This window comes from Lagenorhynchus albirostris, chromosome 19 (genome assembly GCF_949774975.1).
Source record: "Lagenorhynchus albirostris chromosome 19, mLagAlb1.1, whole genome shotgun sequence".
NCBI lineage: Eukaryota > Metazoa > Chordata > Mammalia > Artiodactyla > Delphinidae > Lagenorhynchus > Lagenorhynchus albirostris.
The window spans coordinates 33094697-33116968 of NC_083113.1; the positions used below are offsets into that span (position 1 = coordinate 33094697).

General features: G+C 53.0%; 1 protein-coding gene across 12 annotated transcripts; it reads right to left on the reverse strand.

The window, feature by feature from the left end:
• Positions 1-974: 974 nt before the first annotated feature.
• On the reverse strand, positions 975-22045 carry PLLP (plasmolipin). 12 transcript variants are annotated; one of them, XM_060132126.1, is made up of 8 exons: positions 21750-21797; positions 11207-11298; positions 9277-9336; positions 7852-7906; positions 7103-7202; positions 5178-5351; positions 3042-3164; positions 975-1935 (listed from the first exon to the last, which is right to left on the reverse strand). In XM_060132126.1, exons 5-8 carry the CDS (start codon positions 7196-7198, stop codon positions 1819-1821), a joined length of 510 nt encoding a protein of 169 aa, XP_059988109.1. In that variant the 5' UTR covers positions 7199-7202; positions 7852-7906; positions 9277-9336; positions 11207-11298; positions 21750-21797; the 3' UTR covers positions 975-1818. The 12 variants fall into 12 exon arrangements, with proteins under 12 accessions (XP_059988109.1, XP_059988108.1, XP_059988102.1 ...); XM_060132125.1 differs by having other exon boundaries at positions 7103-7906; XM_060132119.1 differs by having other exon boundaries at positions 5178-7902.
• Positions 22046-22272: the final 227 nt, after the last annotated feature.

A 22272-nucleotide genomic window follows, 5' to 3' on the forward strand; every position in this document is an offset into this window, starting at 1 on the left:
TTTGTTATTCAAACTCTGAGACACTGGAGACTAAAAAGGGATGCTATTAACTCACACCAGGACAACAGGCACAAACTAGGCCTGGGACCCAAATGGGACATGGGTATCAGACTTAGTCCCCCCCCCCCACCCTTCGCAATGGAGCAGCTCATCTGCAACTGTTTGAATCTAGTTACATTTTAATTGTTCCCAGTTTTTTAAGACAGGACCAAGGGGTGCCCAGAAATGCCTGTGGCTCATTATTCAGAGCATGTTGCGCTGTGGTGGGAAAATAAGTTCAGAAGGACTCCCCCTCTTTGCTGCTCTCCCCTCTCTCTACTGTCTGTAGCAGCTCCGCGCATCAGGCACTTGGATTATCTGATCTCTGAACTTCACAAACTGTCAAGGTAGGCGACATTATGGCAATCTTAAGTTCATCAAGATGACTAAATGATTTACTGTTCACAAAGTGTCAAGGTAGGTGACATTATGGCAATCTTAAGTTCATCAAGATGACTAAATGATTTACTGTTAAACTGAGACCCTTTTCAGAATAAAAAGGGGTGCTATTAAATTTATGCCATGACAAGCGGCATAAACGGGGCTGTCCCAGCAAAGCAGGCAGGAAGTTGGTCATCCTACCTCAGGTCAAAGAAGTGGCTGGTGGTGCTGAGTGACTCCAGGACTGGAACTGCCTTTAAATAGGCATTTGGAACCTTTGTACGGTTGTCCCTTGGTATCCGTGGGGCACTGGTTCCAGGACCGCTGGGGATACCAAAACCCACAGATGCTTAAGGGACTTGAGCATCTGTGCTCAAGTCCCTTATGTAAAATGGCAAGTATTTTGAATACAGCTGACCCTGCATATCAACTGATTGGTTGAACCCTCAGATGTGAAACCCACGGATATGGAGGGCTGACTGTACTGACTTATGCTGCAGCTACCTGGAGTTTATAAGCATCTATAACCGTGATTCCCCAACATCTTTTCCAAATAAGTTCTTTCATCTTTATTTTTGTAAAAAAACAAAAACAACAAAGTCGCCACCAAGCACAGGACAACTCACTAGCAAGGCCTTGCTTTACCTCCCTCCCTCCCTCATGTCCCAGGTGCCTGATTAACAGTGTCAAGGAGGCAGTCGGCATTGATGTTAGCTTTTCCCAAAGGGAAAACTACAAACAAGGCTTGGGAAAGGGAGGGAAACCTGGATAAGCTTTTCATCATTGAGAAGTCACTTAAAACTGATTTGTTTAAAATAACTGGTATGTCTGAAATGTAGGAAAGGAAGACCATGCTGTCAGCATCATAACCCTCTTTCGACATGTTTCCCTACAAGTGACGTGCTAGCTTGGCGGAGGGTCAGGCCAGGATTATGTTTTAAGGAATCAGAACGGTTTCATGAATTTGCTCAGCTTCCCAGAACAAAAACAGAGATAAATAATTGCTGCTTGTTAGGCATATTCTATGGTGGGCTGCAAGTCTGGAGTCATTGTTAGTGTATTTAGTGCCAATGAGAAGGCTGGCTCCCAGCCTTGGACACCGAAGTCCTAAAGACAAAGCAGAGAGAGTCCTGTATCCCCCATCACCTTCTGCTGAATATGGAGGATGGAGAGGTCTTGGCTGTTGGCCTCTCTTCCAGCCCATGTGCCTGCCAGAGGAAGGATCCTGATTCCTTGGGAGTGTGGGGTGAGCCCAAGGAGTCTGATGAGCAGAGAAGAGCAAGTGTAGTCCCTTCCGGGCTGACTCCATGCAGGGCTCAGGCTTCGGGCTTGCGGGGCCACCTGCACAGGGACCAGGCTACAGCCTTCAGGCCCAGGGTGGCCCATGGCACCAATGGTTTAGGCATAGCCGCCAGCCATCTGACTGGTGGCTGCATTGCTGCCTACTCCTCGCCAGGCCTGGAAGCTGAAGAAAGCGCTCACTCCATAGGCAATCATCACTAAACACGAAAAGAACTGAAAGAGAAGACAGCAGAGGTGAGTCTGTCTGCAGCACGGCACACTGGGGGCTATGACAGTGATACAAGCACCAGGAAGGTAGATGCAGACAGTGAAACCCGGGGCCCCTCAACCAGAATGAGCTGCTGTGGAGCCACACCACCTCCTCCTTAACCATACACCCATTTAACCACCGTGGGGGCTGATGGGTACCAGGTTCCGGGGTGCCAACTTTATATTCTAGTGGGGAACCATTAACCACACAAGCCAGGTGTGTCTTAGATTGAGGGATAACTGGACAATGTGCTAAGAGTCACCAAGGGGTAGGAGCTACTTTATAGACACATTTCAGGGATTTAGTTTTAAAAAGGCAATGTTCAGCTACCCTAGGAGTTTTTCTGGAATCAATTCATAGGTATCCCGACACTAGCACCTAAGGCCACGTTCAGAACTTCCATGTCTCTATCCTGGTGACTGAGTTCACAGATTTCAAAACCATCCTCACCAGAAAGAATGAGGAGACCCAAGTCCTGGTCTAACTCCCGCCCTACCCAGGACTCAGTTTAGTGGTGTCCCTTCACCTCTCTTAGCCTCAGTTTCCTGGTCTGTCAAAAGGACTGGCAGTCCCTGTCCCCCTCCCCACTGAGGGAGTGGAAGGACAGTGAGGAAGTGCCTGCAGGGGCTTGTGGGTGAGGCGTGCTCACTCATACTTCACTGGCTACCTGACGTGGAGCCCGAGTTTGAGCTGCATGGGAGAGCCTGAGGATCTCCCAGATGGTTTAAACCGAAAGGTTTTTGTGCGTGCCTTTCTCCAGCGGGGAGGATAGAGCGCTTTCAACAGATTCTCCAAGGGGACCTATGACCCTAAATCATTGCAGCACGACTGATTTACAGCAGCATTAACCCAAACTTCATTTGTGCCACCCAGGTATTTCCCAAGCATTCTGGTTCCTCGGGGTTTTGCTGTTAATTATGGAAAACTGAGCCCACTGAGAGGAGGGTAATTCAGCACGTGGCAGGTGCCTGGCCTGGGACCAGGGAGCAGTGAGAGTCCAGGGGCCCAGACCTTGCTTTGGCCCGTCTCCCCTGTAACTGCCGAGGGTGCCCCAGGGAACCATACTCACAGAGGCAGCTGCACGCTGGTTGTACTGCCGGGTGCCCTTCAGGGACGTCAGTTCAACCGAAGCAGAGCAGGCGATGAAGGCCGTGATGTAGAGAACGGTGGCGCCCACATTAAATATCATTAACTGGGGATAGGTGGGGGAGAGAAGTCTTAAGACGTGAGACACTTCCGGTAACTGTGGAACCTCCTGGTCCCCACGAGCACATCCCTTTAGTAGCCAGAACGGGCTGGGGCTCAAGGATGGAGACACGTGGGTCTTTCCCTCTAAAAAGGCCTCAAGAGACAGCGGTCTACACAGGGTCAGCCTGGAGGCCATGAGCAGGGAACGTAGACATACCAAAGGCTGAGAGATGGCGGGGGGGGGGGGGGGCGGGTTGTGGAGGGGCTGCTAAAGTGACCTGGTCAGGACAGCAACAGTTCCACAAGGCAAAACCCATTCCTGATGGCAAGAGACCAAACCAAGCCTGTCTCTGAGTGCACCAGCTGAACCCGGGGCCTGCTTGTGTTGGCTCCCAGCCAGGCCCGGCCCTCCCTGTTGTCCGAGGACTTGGCTCTGAGGCTGACCCGTGCGGCGGGGGCGGGGGTGGTGGTGCCTCACGTTCCTCTCTGCCCTCAGTGGGAAGAACCTATGTCTGCCTTTCGGCCACATCCTAGGCTCTAGGCCCCATGTCAAATGCCAGGGTGAGGACCCCTAAGCCAGGCTGGCAAGGAAGGGTCCTGGGCTGACAACCAGGCCCAGGTCCCATTCCCCCAGCGCTTGGCCCCCGGAGCCAGTTGACACTTAGCAGAGATCGCAAACTGGTGGCCCTCAGGCATGTTTGGTTCATCCCATAGATTTTTTAAAAATATTACGTTTTAAATTTGATTTCATACGAAAACTTTAAGATTGCATATAAAACTTTCAATCTTAAAATATCAAGATTTGGCACTTGCACTCCCACTAACAACAGAGCTGAGTAGAGGCGGCTTCCTATGGACAGATGGGTGCGGGTTCTCCAGAACCCCTCCTGACCTATTTGACCCACGCCTCTTACCTGTGCCCGGAAGGGGGCTTGTAGCCCCTATCCCAGAAAAGCCCAATTTGGCAATCATAATTCAGCCTCCTCTAGGAGGGTGAGACACTGCCTTGCCATCATGGCCTGGGAAAGGAGCCTCCTTCCATCAGCAGCTGTGGCTGGGCCCCAGATCTGTGCTAAGAGACACCAAGGCCCCTCCATCTCCGGGGATGTCTTTCTTCAAGGCTCCTAGGACACGAGGCAGGGGCTGGACCCTAGCCAGGAAGTCAGGCCGCCCCCTCCTCATGCCAGGATCTTCCCTCCAAGCCCAGTGCCCGCCGCAAACACCACCTGGCCCCTGCCAGTGATGTCAAGATCTAACAAACACGGTCTGTCTTGAGGATGACTCACGTTTCCTCAGCTTCAAAAGTCATTGAATTGCAAACAATGCTGCCTAGTCCCAGCTTTGCTTGTCTTACAATCATGTGCCTCTCTTGCCTCTCTCTGCTCACTGAAAGCCTCAGACCCCAGCTGCAGGGGTTTTCCGGGTCAGAGAAAAAAGCCCTAGCAGCTTTCTCTGTGTCTGGCCAGGGTACTTCCTATGGACACTCACAGCTCTGTGTCCTAAGGAGACTGACCCGGGCAACCCGGGACACCATCCTCTGCCAGGCTGCAGGGGCCTCACCCTGCAGACAGCGGGGTGCGGGGGGTGAGATGGCACGTTGAGCCCTGCACACACCGGGCCCAGCCTCGGTGATTCCTGCCAGCTCAGCCCAACCTCCAGGCCCAGGGCTGCCAGTCAGAACCCACAGATTCAAATCCCGACTGCCCCCCAAAAGGAAAAATACTTTCAAGATCCCAAATGGCCTCCAGTCTCTCCATTCAACAGCTCCTCACTTCTACTCCCTTCGTGGGAGAAAGTCAAGCCTAAGTCCTCCTGGATTCATGGCTCTCAGTGCTCAGAAAAACTGGACACCTGAACCACCAATCCTCCCTCCCCGACCCAGAGCTACAGGCCAGCGAGGACTTCAGCCAACCCCCACCTGCCACTTCTCATTTAGGGAAGGCTGCATTGTCACAGCTACACCCAGAGGCAGAGGGGTCACCCTGGACCCACCCCCAGGGTTCCTACCCAGACTCACCACCAGCGGCCAAGGCACCATGTATAGCTTCATGTGCAGCTGAAACAGGTAGAGGATGAAGAAGACGATTGTCACCAGCCAGAGGAAGACAGCGACAAACATCACCCAGCCATAGGCCGGGTACAGGTGGTACGAGGTGTCGGCAATCAGGGCCCACACCAGCAGCCCCAGCACCTGGAGGGAGCGAGACAGGGCCAGCGTCTCCCAGAGCCCCCAGCGCTCAGGCTGGAGGCCACAGACCAGAGGCTTCCAGGCCTTTGCCATGGGGCGCCCTCTGCAGGACACATTTCTCATTTGCCCAAGAAAAATTTATTTGGCTCCTACTGCATACCAATACATACCAAGCCCTTGCCTGGTAACGTACTCCTTTCAGATCTCAGCTGAAATGTTATGTGCTCCAGGGCACCTTCCCTGCTCCTCCAGTCTGGGTTCCAGAACTCTCTTCTGTGCTCACATGGCCCCCCAGGCACCCACCACCCAAGACTGTAATTCTATTTCCTTCCCCAGACTGGAAGCCACAGCAGCAGTGCCTTCCACCCTGCTGCCTCCAGGGTGAGACCCCTGCAGCCCCGAAGGGGTGGTGTCCCAAGCTTGCCCAGTTCCCCACGGGCAAGACAATGACTGTCCCATTCATAGGTGCATCTCAGCACCCAGTACAGGACCCAAGCTTGGTCAGGAACTTAGTAAAAGCCTCTGAAAGAAAGATGAAGTCACCAGCACATCCCTGAAGGAGGGACACACAAGCACAGAGTCCCAGACGTACGGTGACCTCTGCCTGGTGCCCTACCAAGCCCCTTCCACCCCCAGCTTCTCCGACTCTCCTAATTGCGCCTCAATACAGGTGTTACCATCCCCACCTTACAGGTGAAACTGGGCCTCAGAAAAGCAAAAGGACCTATCACGCCATTCCTATGTGGCAGGGTGAGCCCCAACATCCCTGTAGTGTGTGTAGCGGCTGACAGCATGGCCTCCGGAGCCAACTGCCTGATTTAAAACGCACTCCCCTTACCAGCTGTGTGACACTGGGTAAGCTCACAACCACTCTGTGCTCTGGACACATCACCTGTCACATGAGTATAAAGAGCATACCTACCTCATAGGTTCAGGACCCATGGGGGTTTGTATACATAAACGAACAATTCCAGCTGGGGACGCTGTGCTGCAGGGAATTTTACACGGGTAGGTTGGCTGAACCCCTCATGGCCTCGTGGGGAACTTGGCAGGGTGGTACCTCACTTGTGGCCATCCTAGCCTCCCCCAAGCCTCTCCTGGCCCCTTCCCTGCTGGCTGAGACCCCACAGGCCAGCACGTCCTCCTTCACCACAAGGGCATTCTCCAGAATCCCTGGCCGGCAGCAGGCCTCGGGACTGGCCGCTGAGGGAGGGAGGATCAACTGAGGGGCTGTGGAGAAAGGCTGCTTTGCTGATGAAGACACAGAGAAAGCTGTCACTCTTCTTCCCATGGACAGTGTGTGACACCAAGGCTCCCAGTGACCTTGCCACCGTCTCAAGGATGAGCCAACCATCAGTTGGATCACAGGGAAGTGGCTCAGGAGCGAAACCCACCTCTGCTGCTGGTTTGGGGGATAGAAAGTCCCCCCGCCACAAGCTCCTAGACCAGAAACGGGAGAGCTGTCACTCACCCCAGAGCAGCCAGAATGGGTGCCTGCCAGGCACCCCACCGAAGCACCCCTGCCAAGGACCAAAAGGGAAGTTTCTGTATCGATCCCCCTACACCTGTGGGGTCAGGGCAGGAATAAGCCTAGCTGAGGCCGGGCGTCCAGCAGCCCCTGTGACGACTTTCCTTTCTCCCCACCACCTGGAAGTGAGAGGTGGAGCCCTGGGCTTAGGAGTCAGGAGCTGGGATTTCATCCTGCCTGGGCTATGGGACACCAGGCAAGTGCCTTCCCGCTCTGTGCGGCTCACCAGGGCAACTCGAGTCCGCCTGCTAGAACGCAGGCGCCCGAGGAATCCTTCTTTGGTCATCGCTGTGTCTCCAGTGCCCGGCAGTGCCTGGCGCATAGACCTGCTCGATAAACACATGCTCAAGAGGTAACTGGCCTCTGTTTCCTTATCCAGGAAACAGAGGTCAGACCCCTGCCCCCGACAGGTGCTGTGTGTCACAAGAGGACGCAGGGGTGAATCGGTGAATGTGCTCCCAGCCCTGCCTCCCTCCACCCAGGGGTGGGAGTGGGAGACTCGGGAAAGCGCCCACTCCCCCCTCTCTCCAGATTTTTGCACCTGCTCCTCCTCCCGTTCCGGGGTGGGGGGGTGAGACCCCAGGGACGCCCACCCCACACTGCACCCTGCCAGCCTCCCCTGCCCTACCTCTAGCCTCTAGTGCTCTCCTCTAGCCACCACCAACAGGCTGGGTGGCCCATGGGGCCCAGTTTGCAGGCGAGGAAGGTGGGACAGGTAACAGGGCCTTGAGGGCAGTCACACCGCTGGGGGCACAGCCCTGACCCATGAGGACCCAGAGTGCGGGTGTCTCAGCACAGCCCCCCAACCACCCAACCTTAGGACACCCTGCCTGAAACAGACACATCGGCGGGCAAGAGCCCCCAGGGCTGGGGGAGGGTCACTGTTACAAAGGAGGACAGACACTCCCAAAGCAGGACGCAGGACCCTCCCAGGGGAGGACTGAGCGTGTCAGGGGCAGACAATTATCTCCTCACTTAAAGCAGGGTCCTTACAGGCCTCCATGCCATCGTGTTGCCTGGTTCCAACTATCTGAAAGGAAGTTAGAAAATGCGGTGAACTGAAAAATCAAGAAAGGATCGATCTGGGTTTACACTAATGTACACTTATCAATTGTTGGTGTATTACTCATGGGCTTGGTCACAGTAACCACATAATGCCCTCCAGCTGTGTGCCAGGCCTCAGGTAAGCACCTTCCCTTTTATTTCACTGACTTCCCCAAACCCTCTCATTAGTCAGTATTATGTATTATCCCCACTTTCCAAACAGGAGCTCAGAGGAAAATGAGTCATCTACGGCCACCCGTGGGGAAAGGGCAGGGCAGGAGTGAACCCAGATCTGTCGTTCTCTGGACCCTGGGCTACTGAGAGTTACTTAGTGATGTATAAAAAATGAGGACACTTCGCTGGCTCCCAGGGGGGGAGGCCCCGCAGGCATCCAGCTCTCTGGTCTCTGCCTCGCCCTCCTGCCCAGCCCTGATTTCCGGATCAGCAAGCGCAGCCTGAGAGACAAAGCTGCTGCATAAGCAGTGGGAATTTCTGGTTCCTTCTGGCCTTGCTGCCCAGGGAGCCGCCTTGGTTTCTGCCCTCCCCCACCTCAACCAGACAGACTGGTTTTTCCCGTCCCCTCACCCCAGCCCCAAGAATTTACAGGAAGTGCCCCAGCCCAGGACAGGGCACCCCTACATGTGTTGACCCTCTGCTGGCCGGGGTGGCCCTGCATGGGGAGCTGGGCCCAGGCCTCATCTCCAGAAGCTGCAGGAACTGCTGGACCCCTCCCTCCTGCTGTGGACCCACAGTCTAGCTGGAAGAGGCCAGAGGACTTGTCTTATAGTCCAGTACAGAACAGTAAACCCCACTGTGCAGGGGGAGGGCAGTAGGGCGACGAGGGTGGAGAGCAAGGCAGGAGGCCCCAACTCTGCCACCTGCACACAGGGCTTCACCCAGGCCCTCGTGCAATTCTGACACCCTCTCTGACCACAGGCCTTGCCGTGTGCATCCCTCTGGGTTCACTCATTCAACAAATATCTGTTGAGCACCTACCACTGTGTGTGTGAGCCAAAACATGAAAAGCCCTGCTCTCCTGCCGGGGGACAGCGGGGCGGGTAGCAGCTAAAAACCCAATACATGAGGGAAACGCAGGATATGTGCTGTGGGGGAAAATCCAGCTGAGAAGGATAATAAGGCCAAGAAAGATCTCACTAGGACATGTGAGCATGCGAGAGGTGAAGGGAGGGAGCCATGTGACGAAGAACAGAACTCTGTGCCTTTACCTCTGGGGGTCCCTGTCTCTTGCCTATGTGTTCATCTGTCCCCATGTTTCTCCATGGGGGTCTACACATATATCTGTGTGTCTTACTCTTAAAGACAGACACACACACATACACATACACAGAACCAAACCTCATCCCCTTGGTCCTTCCAAACTCTCTGAGGCCCCAGCAACACCTCCTCAGGCATGCACTGCAGATAAACAAAGAGAAAGGTCTGGAAATCTTGAAGGAAAAAAACAAACAAACCCTGTCTTCCTGAAAACCTAAAGATTTCTGATTAGGGGTTTTCTCTTTAAATGATGGCTGTCAAAAAGGTCACATTCAAGAAATATAAGAAAAAAAAGGTCTCATTCACACATGCCCCAGGACCTTTGCACCTCCAAACAAAAATTTCTCAACGACTGGATAACAGAGATATTTTTGTTAAAAGCACCTGCAGGGCCAGAGAGGAGAGGAATTAGTCACAAATGCCTGACCAAGAGGCATTCCTCAGTTAGGGTGGGCCCCAATCCAGGGACTGGAGTTCTTATAAGAGGGAAACTGGACAAAGAGACACAGAGGGAGAACACCATGTGAAGATGGAGGCAGAGATTAGAGTGACGTGTCTCCAAGCCAAGGAACACAAAGGATTGCTGGCAACCACCAGAAGCTAGGAGAGAGGCATGGAACAGACTCTCCTTCAGTGCCTCCAGAAGGAACCAACCTTGCCAGCACCTTGATTTTGAACTTCTAATACTGTGAGACAATAAATTCTTGTTTTATTTTTAGCCACACCACGTGGCATGTGGGATCTTACATGGGATCAAACCCATGCCCCCCTGCAGTGCAAGCATGGAGTCTTTAACCACTGGACCGCCAAGGAAGTCCCTCTGTTTTTTGGTGGGGTTTTTTTGTGTGGTTTTTTTTTTGCGGTACGTGGGCCTCTCACTGTTGTGGCCTCTCCCGTTGCAAAGCACAGGCTCACGGGCCCAGCCGCTTCGCAGCATGTGGGATCTTCCCGGACCGGGGCACGAACCCGTGTCCCCTGCATCGGCAAGCGGACTCTCAACCACTGCGCCACCAGGGAAGCCCCTTGTTATGTTTTTTAGGCGACCTAGTTTGTGGCATTTTGTTATGGCAGCTGTAGGAAACGAATACATCTTTCTTAGCTACTCTTTGAGTCTACGAATGGCTGTTATGATCTGATTTAACTGGGGGGTGTTGGCATTAACTCTAATGGAAAGGTGGTCTATTAACTCCCTGGGTTCAGGCTCTGGCCCTGCCAACTTACTAGCTGTGTGACCTCGGGCAAGTTGCTGAACCACTCTGTGCCTCAGTGTCCTTATATTCAAAATGTGCCTACCTCACAGGGTAGATGTAAATGAAGTAATATATGTAAGGTACTTAGACCGATGCCCAACATAGGCTTAACACCCTCCGTGCTCTAATGTTATCACTCTGAGAGGTTAGAACGTGGGTTTCCCGATCCATTCTCTGTGGCTGGTTTCCTGCAGTAGTAATAGTGTGTGCAGTTCCTAGGGGTGTGAGGCCTTGGAAAAATAATGCATCTAATAAGCACCAGGCACAGTTCCTGGCAGATAAGGGTCCTCAGCCAGTGGGGCCCCGCCCACCTTCCAGATAAGGCAGCTGGGCTTATCCAAAGAAAGGGAGGTGCGCAGGTGGTAGGGAGCAGAACCCAGTCCAGCCACCCCCCAGGACACCTCCTGCAGCTACACTCCCTCCACTCCTCACAGGCTAAGGGTCCCTGGGCAGAACACTTCACCCCTTTAGACCTCAGTCTTCCCCCCTGTACAATGGGAGCAGGGAGGTCTGCTCAGTGTTCTCCAAGGATCCCCTAAGTCTGAGGCCTGACACTCCTCAACACAGGGCTCCTCCAGGGGGGCCCACAGCCTTCCCTCCCTTGTACTTACTGGAGGGACTCCACCAATCCCATGAGCACTTGGCTAACTCCTCTCCCGCCCAAAGATGGTCACGCCAACTCTCCTTTTAATCCTCTCCACCTTCTGGGCTGAGTTAGACCCTTGTAGATTTGGCGTGTGGTCTTAGAAGAGGCACCTAACCTTTCTGGTTTGTTTCTTCATCTGACACGTGAGGCGGTTGGACAAGTACACCTCTCCTGGTCACCTCATAGGTGTGTCATGCAAGTAAAATACTGTAAAGGAAAAAGTGAAAAGTTGTAGAAGTTGTGAGTGGCTAGGAGGGCTGTTTGACAGCTTAGAGGGAGTAAACCCCACACCGCAGCATCCACGCGGGGGACAAAACCTCAGTGCCTGGAAGCTGACATTAGGGTTTTAAACTCAGCAGCCGTCAAGGCACACAGGTCACAGAAGTGACTAAGGTGGGCAGGGGAGGTCTGTGGAGCTGAGAGCAGCCTGCCAGAACTTAGTTCCCCAGCCAGGGATTGAACACATGCCCCCTGTACTGGAAGCTCAGAGTCTTAACCACTGGACCACCAGGGCAGTCCCAAGAACTTCTGATTTTCCAGGAGACGTTAGAAATCCGAATTTCTACGTGAAATCTTCAGCTTTTTAAACATTGGCGATGAAACCAAATGTTTTAGAAACAATCTGAGGGCAGGGCCCATCCAAGAGCCCCCAGGACTCCCTTCTCCCCACTGCACCATCCAGAAAACTGCGGCCCAGGGGACTACGTGAACCCTTCCCGGGGTTCCCCCTCACAGGGACACATCTGGGCAGCTGAGGACACTCAGAACTTGGCCTGACCAGGCCCATACTCCACCCCCGCCCTGGCCCTTCTCCCTACAGTGAAAGGGACTTTATGGGGACAAAAAGCCACCCATTGTGTCCCAGGAGACAAAGGCGCAGGGGACAGAGGCTCCGGGTGCCTGTGTGGCCACAACAACTCCACACACCACCTCCTTCCTCCCTGGGCAGAGGGGCTGGGCTCTAGGGAAAGGCTCCTTGGAATTCCCGCTCTGTACACTACGAGCCTTCGAGAATCCTAGGCCATCACACCCCAGCTCTACAGGAGGTGTGAGGGCATTCAGAACCCAGCCCGAGCCAAGTGACCCGGTCCGGGGTGGTATTTAACTCGGCCAAGCCTCCCTTTTGTTACCTGAAAAGCAGGCACGTGAGTTACCAAATCGAGTCATTGAACAAACTCTCCCGAGGGCCCGCTCTCTGCCAGGCACTGTTATAGGCCCCGGAAGTGCAGTGGGGAGCCAGGCAACCAGGGTTCCCACCCACGAGCACCCCGCTCCCAGCCTGGGCTGCCATGGAGGAGGAGGATGGGAACACTGGCTCAGGGCCTGGTTCACCTCCAGGGCTTTCCAAATGCAGCCTTTATCACACTGCTTGTTATTCCTGAGTCCCCAAGTCTCAGAACTAGAGATGAAAGAGACTTCTGCCCCCATGGCCCCGCCGCCCCCAGAGCCCCTCATGAGGACCTCCGGCCCCTGTGTGCAGCCTGCACGTCAAGGAGCCCACTGCCACCACTCTTCCTTTGGGGTCTCTCTCAGGGTTCTAGAAAAATCTTCCCAACATGAAGCTCAAGCTGCCTCCTGCCTACCCCCTTGCTGGTTCCCACTCTGCACTCTGGGGCCAGAGACTAAGCAGGTCCCCTCGACAGAGACGCATCCCCAAGGCATCCGCGAGGCCTTCCCTGGCTCCCAGAGCCAGCAGCAACGCACCCCCTGGGTGAGGTTCCAGAAATTAAGACCTGCTCACCTTCCTCCCTTGGGGGTCTCCTGGTCCTCCCCAGAAAGTCAACCGGTGCCTCCCCAGCACTAAGACCCTTACGGCGACACAGAGCTTTCCCAGGAAGGCCTTAGTCTCCTTGAAAGCCCAGGTCAAGTCCAAATCCAGCCCCCGTCACCGCTTCACTCCCAGGAAGCCCAACTCTCTCAAGTAGCACTTGGCCCATTTCACAGATGAGGAAAGCAAAGCTCTCGGTAGAGATGGACGTGGCCCAAGGTCATGCACTGTAAGGGTGGGGACAGTTCTGTGACCCAGTAGATAGAGACGCCCAGAAGAGGACAGAACTCCAAATTCCAGGAGGTAGGGACACTCCCTGGAGACTAATTTGTTTGCAGGGAGCATCACTGCTCCGGAGGCGGGAGCAGAGAAGGGGCAGGGGCAGTCCTTGAACCCTGGGTGGAGAGGGATGACAGAATCTTATGTTCTCAGCACCCCAGGCGGGTCCCCGTCCGGCTGTCAGCCCTCCAGAGAGAGCTGGCTGCTGGGAGCGTATGAACTTCATTAGCCCCATGAGGCCTGGCCTCTCTACCTGCTGAGGAACAGGGCTGGGGGGAGTGGCACCTAAAGTGAGGGTCTTCCTTATTCCCTGGACTTCCTTCCTCAGACACTAGCTCTAGTCCTGACTCTGTCACTAATGTTTGAGGTGACACTGAGCAAGCCCCACCCCATCTAAACTTCGAGGACAGACAAGTGACCCCATCTGGCTAATCTCATACAGGCTGGCAGATCATCTGGTATCTGACCTCTCCGCTCCTACCTGAAGCTCAAACATCCCAGAACAGCCCCAGGTCTGTTCCCTAGCAACTGGGCCCTGCCTGACCTTCAGCCCCGGCCTTCCTGCTCTCACGTCTCCGTGAGACCCTGTGGTACCACCCTGTCCTCCCACCCCTTGGGCAAACAGGAGGGGCCAACTCAGCCCAACTCAGCCCAACAGCAAAGGACCAGTTTATATCCAGGGCTGGGCTCACTGGACTGCCAAGGAAAACAGGCTCTCCTCCAACACTCAGGTTCCAAATCGCCATGGGGACCAGGGCAGGACCCCCTGCAGCTCCCTCAGACCATCTAAGAGCAGGAAATCAGGGCATAATCCTCACTGAGTTCCACCACAAACAACTCACCAGCTGATAAGGAGTAACCAACACCTGGCCCTGATACTCCAACAGAAACTGAGAGCATCCACCACACGTGGACAGCTCCGCAGCCCTTACCTCTTTCCACTTACAGATGGTTAAGAAAAGGTCACCCAGCCAGTAATGCTGAACTCAAAGCCATTGCTTGCTGCTCTGTGATCCTGGGAAAGTGCTTTCCCCTCTTTGGGCCTGAGGGAGACTTCGAGTGCCATCTTCATAGCTTTTGCTGCGCCCATAAATGACCTGTCCTATTGTTTTACCCACTATTTTCATTTATTGGAAAGATTTTTTTGATAAGTTGTTCTATTTTTAAAATGCATGATATATATGACATGATAGGTAACAAAATGGTGCTTTTAGCATGTCTCCCTCTTCCCCTGATACTCAATTTCTTCCCTGGGGGCAACCAAGAGTGATTTCTCAAGTGTCTTGCCAAAGACTACCTAGGCATGCATGCACACACATACACTTCAGATAGGCGAGTGTGTATATTTATATAGCCTGTGTGTATTTCTCCCAGACAAACGACAATATTCTACACACACAGGTTTTCACCTTGCATTTTGCACTTAACCATACAGCCTGGAGACTGTCCATCATTACACACATACAGAGCTGCCTTATTGTTTTCGTTGAGGGGTAAGAAGTTATCTTTTTACTAACTGTATCGTATGCCACTGCATAAATGTATCATAATTTATTTAACTAGTCCTCATTGATGAATGTGGATTTATCACACAAATAAGAATTTTAAGAAGAAACTTTTAAATCACTAAAAAGTAGAAAACCTGCATTATCTACCACAATAGAAGCGAACTATAAAATTAAATACAACAAAAATTAACAATATTAATACATCCCAGATAGATACAGTCGTCTTCCCAGGATCCAGAGCTCCAGATTTAAATTTAAAAAGTGTTGGGAAGGCACTAAAGACACTTTAGCACCCAGATGAGGCTGTCTCCTCCAGCAATCTTCCAGGACTGTGATTGACTGTGGATGATACAACACTTTCCAAGCCCTACATGGGAGACTTTCTTTATTACCTCGAAGTGGGAAAGTCCTAACTCTGACACAGTTTCCAGAAGCCAGAAAGAAAAAAGGAAAAGGAAAGAAAACAAGAAATTCGGCAACATAAAAATAAGTCTTTCTGACCAAAAACAAAACAAGACAAACAAGCAAACAAAAAACACCATAAAAAAACAAACAAAAAAAATACCCTGAGCAAAGTCAAAAAACAAACTAGGGAAAAAATATTTGCAAATCATCTAGCACTCCTAGCAATTGATAGGGCAAAGACCAACAACTTAATAGAATGTGGAAAGAAGCAAACATACAAGGAAATGCAAATGGCTCTTAAACATATTTTTAAAAGTGAGGTTCTTGGGCTTCCCTGGTGGCGCAGTGGTTGAGAGTCCGCCTGCCGATGCAGGGGACATGGGTTCGTGCCCCAGTCCGGGAAGATCCCACATGCCGCGGAGCGGCTGGGCCCGTGAGCCATGGCCGCTGAGCCTGCGCGTCCAGAGCCTGTGCTCCACAACGGGAGAGGCCACAACAGTGAGAGGCCCGCGTACCGCAAAAAAAAAAAAAAAAAAAAAAAAAAGCGAGGTTCTTTAACCTAACTCATAAGAGAAACGCAAAACAATGCTACCCTGACCTGCCATTTCGCCTGTCAGATGGGAGCTGTAGGGAACAGGCACTCTACGAGAAGGCTCACTGAGGGGCACAAATGTGACCCCTATGGAGGGCATCTGACAATCTCTAACAAAATCACTAACACACATAACCTGAGCCAACGGTCCCCCTTCCAGAAATGTACCATACAGATGCGCCCCGTGGCTTGGGCGAGATCATTCACCATGACAGTGTGGAACAGCAAGAGTGGAAACCCAAGTGTCTGTCAACAAAGGGACGGGCCACACAACTCACACCACAGCTGCGGGATGGGCTGCTGCAGAAGCCACAAGAGAAGTGATCACGCTTCAGGTACTGAGACGAAAGGACCTCCATGACATACTTGTAAGTGAAAAAGGAAAAATGCAGAAGGATGTGTATAGACTACAGCCCTGGAGTAACGTGGGGAGAGGTGGGGATCTATAGCCACATTTGCAGATCTCCTTAAAGAAAGCCTAAAATGCTACACAGGAAACGGAGAAGAATGGGCATGGGGGAGGTCAACTCTAACCAAAGGGGACAGAGATTTTTCACTGTGTTCTTTCCCACTCTGTCTTATTCTAGACTGTTGTAAATACATTACCTATTAAAGAAATTAAGGAAATAAAAGATTAAAAAGAGAAAGATACGTGTAGCTCTATGTGCAATGATACAGAACATCCCTAGGTGTATTGCCAAGGGGGTAAAAGCATGGCGGGGCACAGGCAGAGTGCGCCTACCAGTGTTTTTTTTTTTTTTTCCTACCTGTGTTTTGATAGGGGTCATGTGTAGAAATAACTGCACTGACTCACCCTGGAATGCCACACCCATGATGCCTCGGGCAAGGGCGGGGGATGGGGATGGGAGGAGTGTCCCGACTGGGATGAGAGATTACATTTTCATTGATAACGCTTTGGACTGCTGGAACATTTTTGCCGTATGTCTGTATAATTTTTTCAAAGAATAAAAACAGGCCCATCAATAGAGAAATGGCTAAATGAGCTCGGGCCCTACCGTGACATCCTGGGATAGCCCGAAACAGGAAGGAGGCAGACAGCTCTGCATAACATGAAGAGATGCAGGTGCCCTGGGTGTGAGAAAAGCAACCGAACAAAGGATACAGAATAAAACCATCAATGTTTTTTAAAATGCACAGGAAAAAGAACTAGAAACACCCCAACACAGCAGTTCCCTTGGGGAGAGGGGTAGGGGATCCAAGAATAACTTTAGCCTTACCTGTAATAGGTTTTTGCTTTTTAAGGATAATGTGTCCATATATTGTTACATAATTATAAATTGATTCCAAACACTCGACACTCTCCTAGCCACAAAGTGGGGCGGGTAGGCGGAGCTAACAATACAGGCATTGTTTTGCTGGGTACAGTGGAGTAGGAAGGAAGGTGGGTAGCATGCAGGGCAGGGAATGCTGCCCTAAGGAGGCTGAACCCATGAAACTCAGTGCTATGGAAAACCCTGTGAGTCCCCAACACTGTGATCCCAATATGGCCAACCTCTGCTCACACCTCGCAGATCCCAACAACCCTGTCTAGCCAACCTGAAGGGCTGACTTTCAGCCTCTGCCCTGCCTCCAACCTGAAAAGGGGCTGCCATGCCTTGTGGGGCTGGAGAGAGTCAGGAATACCACAAGGAAAAACTTTCTCACACTCCCAGGTGCACAAGGATGGAGCAGGTAGCCTTTAGAGGGACTGAGCTCCCTGTCCCTGGAAGAATGCAAGCTCATGTTGAGGACACACCGAGGGGTCTTTGGGAGCAAGTATAAGAGGCCTAGGATTCTATGACCCTGTGAATCCTAACTGCCCTTCGTTCTAACATATACAGCGCTAAGCCCTTTGCAGGCATCAGCTTCCACATTCCTCACAATCCCACCATCACCATTTCACAGACAAGGAAACTGAGGCTCAGGGATATTAGGGAACTTGCCCAAGATGACAGAGCCAGGATTTGAACCCAAGGCTCTCTGCTTCCACCAATCCTCTCACCAGCACCCACGGATCACTGTGATCAAGTGGCAGGTGAGGCTTCTGATCTGCTTATTCATCTGCCAACTGGGAATCATGTGACCACCCCCAATCCCAGGAGATAGGGCAAGAGGGAAGGATAAAAGGTGCCAAACACAACTGCCCTACCGACACAGGCCATTCATATGGTTTCTATGTCCCGAGCCTCAAGGATGCCTTCTGACTGCTGGGCCTTTATACGAGGTATTCCAAGGTTCATCTGCTCTGCACCTCCTTACTACCCCTTCCACATAACTAAACCCTTCAGGGCCCACTTCCATTAGGAAGCCTTCCCTAGTGGCCCTGGCCCCTGATGAGTTCCCCTTCCTGAATTTCCTCTCCTTCCCGTCCAAAGCACCCTACCTCCCACAATGTGATGAATTGGGAGATTGGGATTGACATATATACACTAATATGTATAAAATAGATAACTAATAAGAACCTGCTGTATTAAAAAAAAAAAAGCTTCCAGGTTTTTAATGACCAAGAGCTGTCTCTAGATCAAACTTGCCTGCTTCCATTTTTAGATGCTATCTGCATAAATTCATGTTTCCCTTTTTGCCTAGGCTGCTAGGAAACTCAACAAAGAATTGACAGCCTTAAACTTGCGACAGATTCCGGATCTCCTTTTAGCTCTCTTTAAGTCAATCCCTACCCAACCCACACATACACCACCAACTTTTAAAAATATATTACGTTAACTCTTCCATCATATGTGACTTGATATCATATTCCATCTCATGTTCTTTCTGGAGCTAGATGGGGTTGGGGGAGCGATAAATCAGTGAACACTGAGGTTGGTTCTTCAGGACACATTTAATACTAAAATAAACAAAGAACACATCTTCTCAAGAAGCTGGGGCCTTTCTTCCTTCCCTTCCCACCGCCCTCCTCCCACATCTGGAACTCTTCACTAGATCCTGGGAAAAAAAAGGGTCTGATGGAGAATTAGCTTTCACCTTCTCGTGTACTGCCTCCTCCAGGCAGCCTTCCCTGATCCCTCTACAGGTAGCTCATCCTTTGAGCTCACAGACAAAGAGCTTCTGGACAGCAGGCCCTGAGCCTGGGGTCTCCATCACTCCCACAACAGCACCACACCCAGTGCCCAGTAGGAGCCCAGAAGAGTGTGGTAATAGAGCACGGATCAGAAAAGTCAGGCCACTCAGGGCTTAGATCCCAGCTCTATCACTCTGTGAGCTCTTGGGCAGAGAACTGACCCCTAAGCCTCAGTTTCCTCACCTGAAAAGTGGAGAATAAGAGAATATGAAGCTCTTGCCAGAAGGCCTGGTGCTTAGTTTGCACCTGAGTGATGGGAGCTATGATGGCTTCCCAGAAGACGGGGTGCCTGTTGAGTGGAACCCTCCTTGTCTCAGACCCAGTGGAACTGTCCGTTGCCAGAGAAACAGTTCAGGAAGCAGCTTCTCCCACAAGCCAATTGGTGAAGGCACTAAAAGGTGCAGGTCTTCAGAACTCTGAAGGGAGACCCCTGTCCCCCTTTCCCCGGGCCCCAAAAGCACTGCAGGGAGGGCAGAAGGAGGCCATCCCACTCACACTCAGTCCCTGGGAGTCTAAGTGCCAAGCTCCACCACAGCTCTCCAGGCCAGTCCTGCATTCCATGGACAGCTCAGTGTCTACATTTGCACGATGGGACCCAGATGCTCAGCCCACGGGGACCCCCAAATCAGAGCCACAAGCCTCTGCCACAGGAAGCTACCCCAGTCCTTGCAGGCACAGCAGGACCTTCCTCTAGTTCCCCTTATTCCAAGTTTCATTGTTCAAATGCAAAAGGGGCTGATGCTCAGGTCCTGTCTACCGGGAGCTAACCCTGGGGACCCACCAGGCAGCCTCATCCTGCTCAGCCCAGCAGGGACCCCTCTGCTGTTCCAAAGCCCCTAAGGCTGTGAACAGAACATGGTCACCACTTCTCGCAAGGTATTCAAGCCTTCCGCTTCCGGCCACCCAGAAACAAGTGCTTCAGCTCCAGTGTAGGGGAGCAAAACTTGCCACCCCAAAATTCATCTCTTGGCATAATAATTTTAAGCTGCTGATCTAAGAAACAGCAGACATGGGAAAAACTGAAAACCAAGGTTTCTTACCCTTTTGTAAGAAACATTTACATGTGTAAGGGAAATCTCCATCTGTAAGGGTGTCTCCCTCACGGTACCAAGAGGTGGACCAAATCTCTAGAAACATATCATTGGAAAAAGTAACGACTTAAATCTGAATCACAATTGTTTACTGTGCTTTTCCTGCTCACCTCCCATAACTGGCTCCCCATCCTCAACATCCTCTTGTGTCTTTAGCTGAAGATGGTGTTTAAGGGGAGGGATTTGGCCATTTGGGGAGTTTCTCAGTTTTTCTGGGTCTTTCCCATGTGTACATGTGATTAAACTTTGATTTTCTCCTGTTAATCTCTCTCATGTCAATTTAACTCTTAGACCAGCCGGAAGAACTAGACGGGTAGAGGAAAATTTCTTCCTCCCCTACACTGGCTAAACCAACCTGCTGGCTACTCTCCCCACTTCCCTTCCACTTCCCCACCCCAAGGCTTGCCCCGCACAGTGGCCCGCCCTTTGAACACCCTTTCCCTACCTCGGCCTCAGATTTCAGTGAAGTCCCTGCTCAAAAGTCACCTGTCCTCCATGAGCCTCCCTGGACTCAGAATTGATCATCCCTCTGCTGTCCTTTCCCACCCCTGGGACTGGGACTCCCTTCCTGCTTGGCTGCTGTACCCTTCACAACCACCCGGGAGCCTAGCGCTCAGCAGCGCTCCGGACAGGCTTTTCCTACCTGCAGATTTAAATTAGTCCCCAGTCGGGACCTCTCCCCCGCCCCGCCCCTCCCCTTCACAAAGAATCTGCCAGACTGCTCAGAGAGAAGTTAAAAATGTAGATTTCTGGGCTGTAGTGACTGAGATTCCAATTCCACATTTTTCCCGGGGGTGGGGACCAAGATCTACATTTTAAACCTCCGAGAGAGTCTGAGGCTGAGGTGGGGGAGGGGCCCCACAGGAAGAGATTTGAGGAATTCTGAAAGAGACACCTGGCCCAGGGGGAAGAATGCTCACCTGCGGTAAGGAGGGAGGTTTGGTCTCGGACCCTGCCTTCAGTCCTAAACCTGGCAGCCTAGCTAGGACCCAGCAGTGGGACAGCAGGAGGTGCCCTAATGCAAAATGGATCTTGGCCCACCTCCAATTCCCCCCTAGTCCTCTGAAAACGCACCAAGCCCCTCCCACAGGGCAGCCCCCAGCTTCCCGACTCGCACCAGAGGGTACCATGGGGAGAAAGCTAACACCTTCAAGCCTGAAATTGGTGTGTGGGGGGAGGGGTGTTCCCATCGATCGGCCTCGGCTGGGGTCTACAAAGGGTATTGGATATAGAGGTGTCCTGCCTCTGGCTTCCCACAAATCCCTCCCCCAGCGTTGGGCGCGGTATCTCGGCCCCAAGGGGCCCGTCAAACCGGCCGGAAACCGGCAGGTTACCCAGTGGAAGCCAGAAGGGCCGGGCTCCCGCGCGGGAGCCCATAGGGCCCTGCCGAAGGGTCTGTGCTGGACCGGATGTGCCCACTCGGTTAGACGAGGAGTGCTCTGGGGTGCAGCCACGGGGAGCCGCTGGGAGCTTGGCAGAGGGTCAGATGAGAGTGAACTTTGCCTCAGGCTGGTGCTGGAGGGCTGGGGGCTTAGTCCTGGCAGAGGGAGAGCCAGAGACGGGGAAACAGAGAGAGAGAGTGGCGCGCGGTGATTGTGGCTTTTGTGAGAGCTTCTGTGGGTGAGCTCTTGGTGACCACTTGGGAGGGAGTGATGGGGCGCTGAGATGGGCACTCTGACATTGGTGCACCTTGTGTGTGCTCGAAGAGACGGCAACTAGGACGTCTCGGGGTGAGAGGGTTCCAGGGTGATCTCGGGGGCGTCCGTCCTAGAGGCGCCCCCGAGGAAGGCACGGCGCATCGGGGCGCATGTGAACCTGGGTTGGGGGTGTGCGAGAAGCAAGCAAAAAGGGCAGCTCTAGAGCCCCCGACCCCTCCTGGCCCCCCGGGACACCCCGCCACCCCCCGGCCCCGGACCCCAGGCCCCAAGCGCGCGCTCACCAACTGCAGCAGCATGAGCGCCCCGAGGCTGGAGCGCACGAAGCCCAGGTCTGGGCGCAGCGCCGAAACCGCGGCGCCGCCTCCCTGCGCCGGGCTGCTGGTCCGCGTGCTCACTTTAGACGGGAATTCAGCCATGGCGGCTCCGCTCGCCTCCACAGGTTGCTCCCGCCGCCGTCGCCGCCCCTCCTCGCGGCGGGTGCCGGCTTCTGCGCGGCTCCTCCGAGGAGACTCGCGCTCACGATTCGGCTCCCGGGGCTACGTGCGGCGTCTGGGCGAGCAGTCCGGAGCCGCCAGGTGCGGCCGGAATCCCGGCCCCGCCCTCTCCACGAAACCCTCCCCTTTAACCCTTCGCACACCGCCCGCCGGTCCATCCCGGAGCCACACGAAGTCGCCATCTCTTTGACGCGGAAACTGAGGCCGTAGTCAATGAGATGGCCCCACCAGAACCAGCCTAGATAGCCTCCCGTTTCTCTCCCCGGGAAAGCCGCCTGCTGACAGTATCCCCCGCATTCGCGGCAGCTTT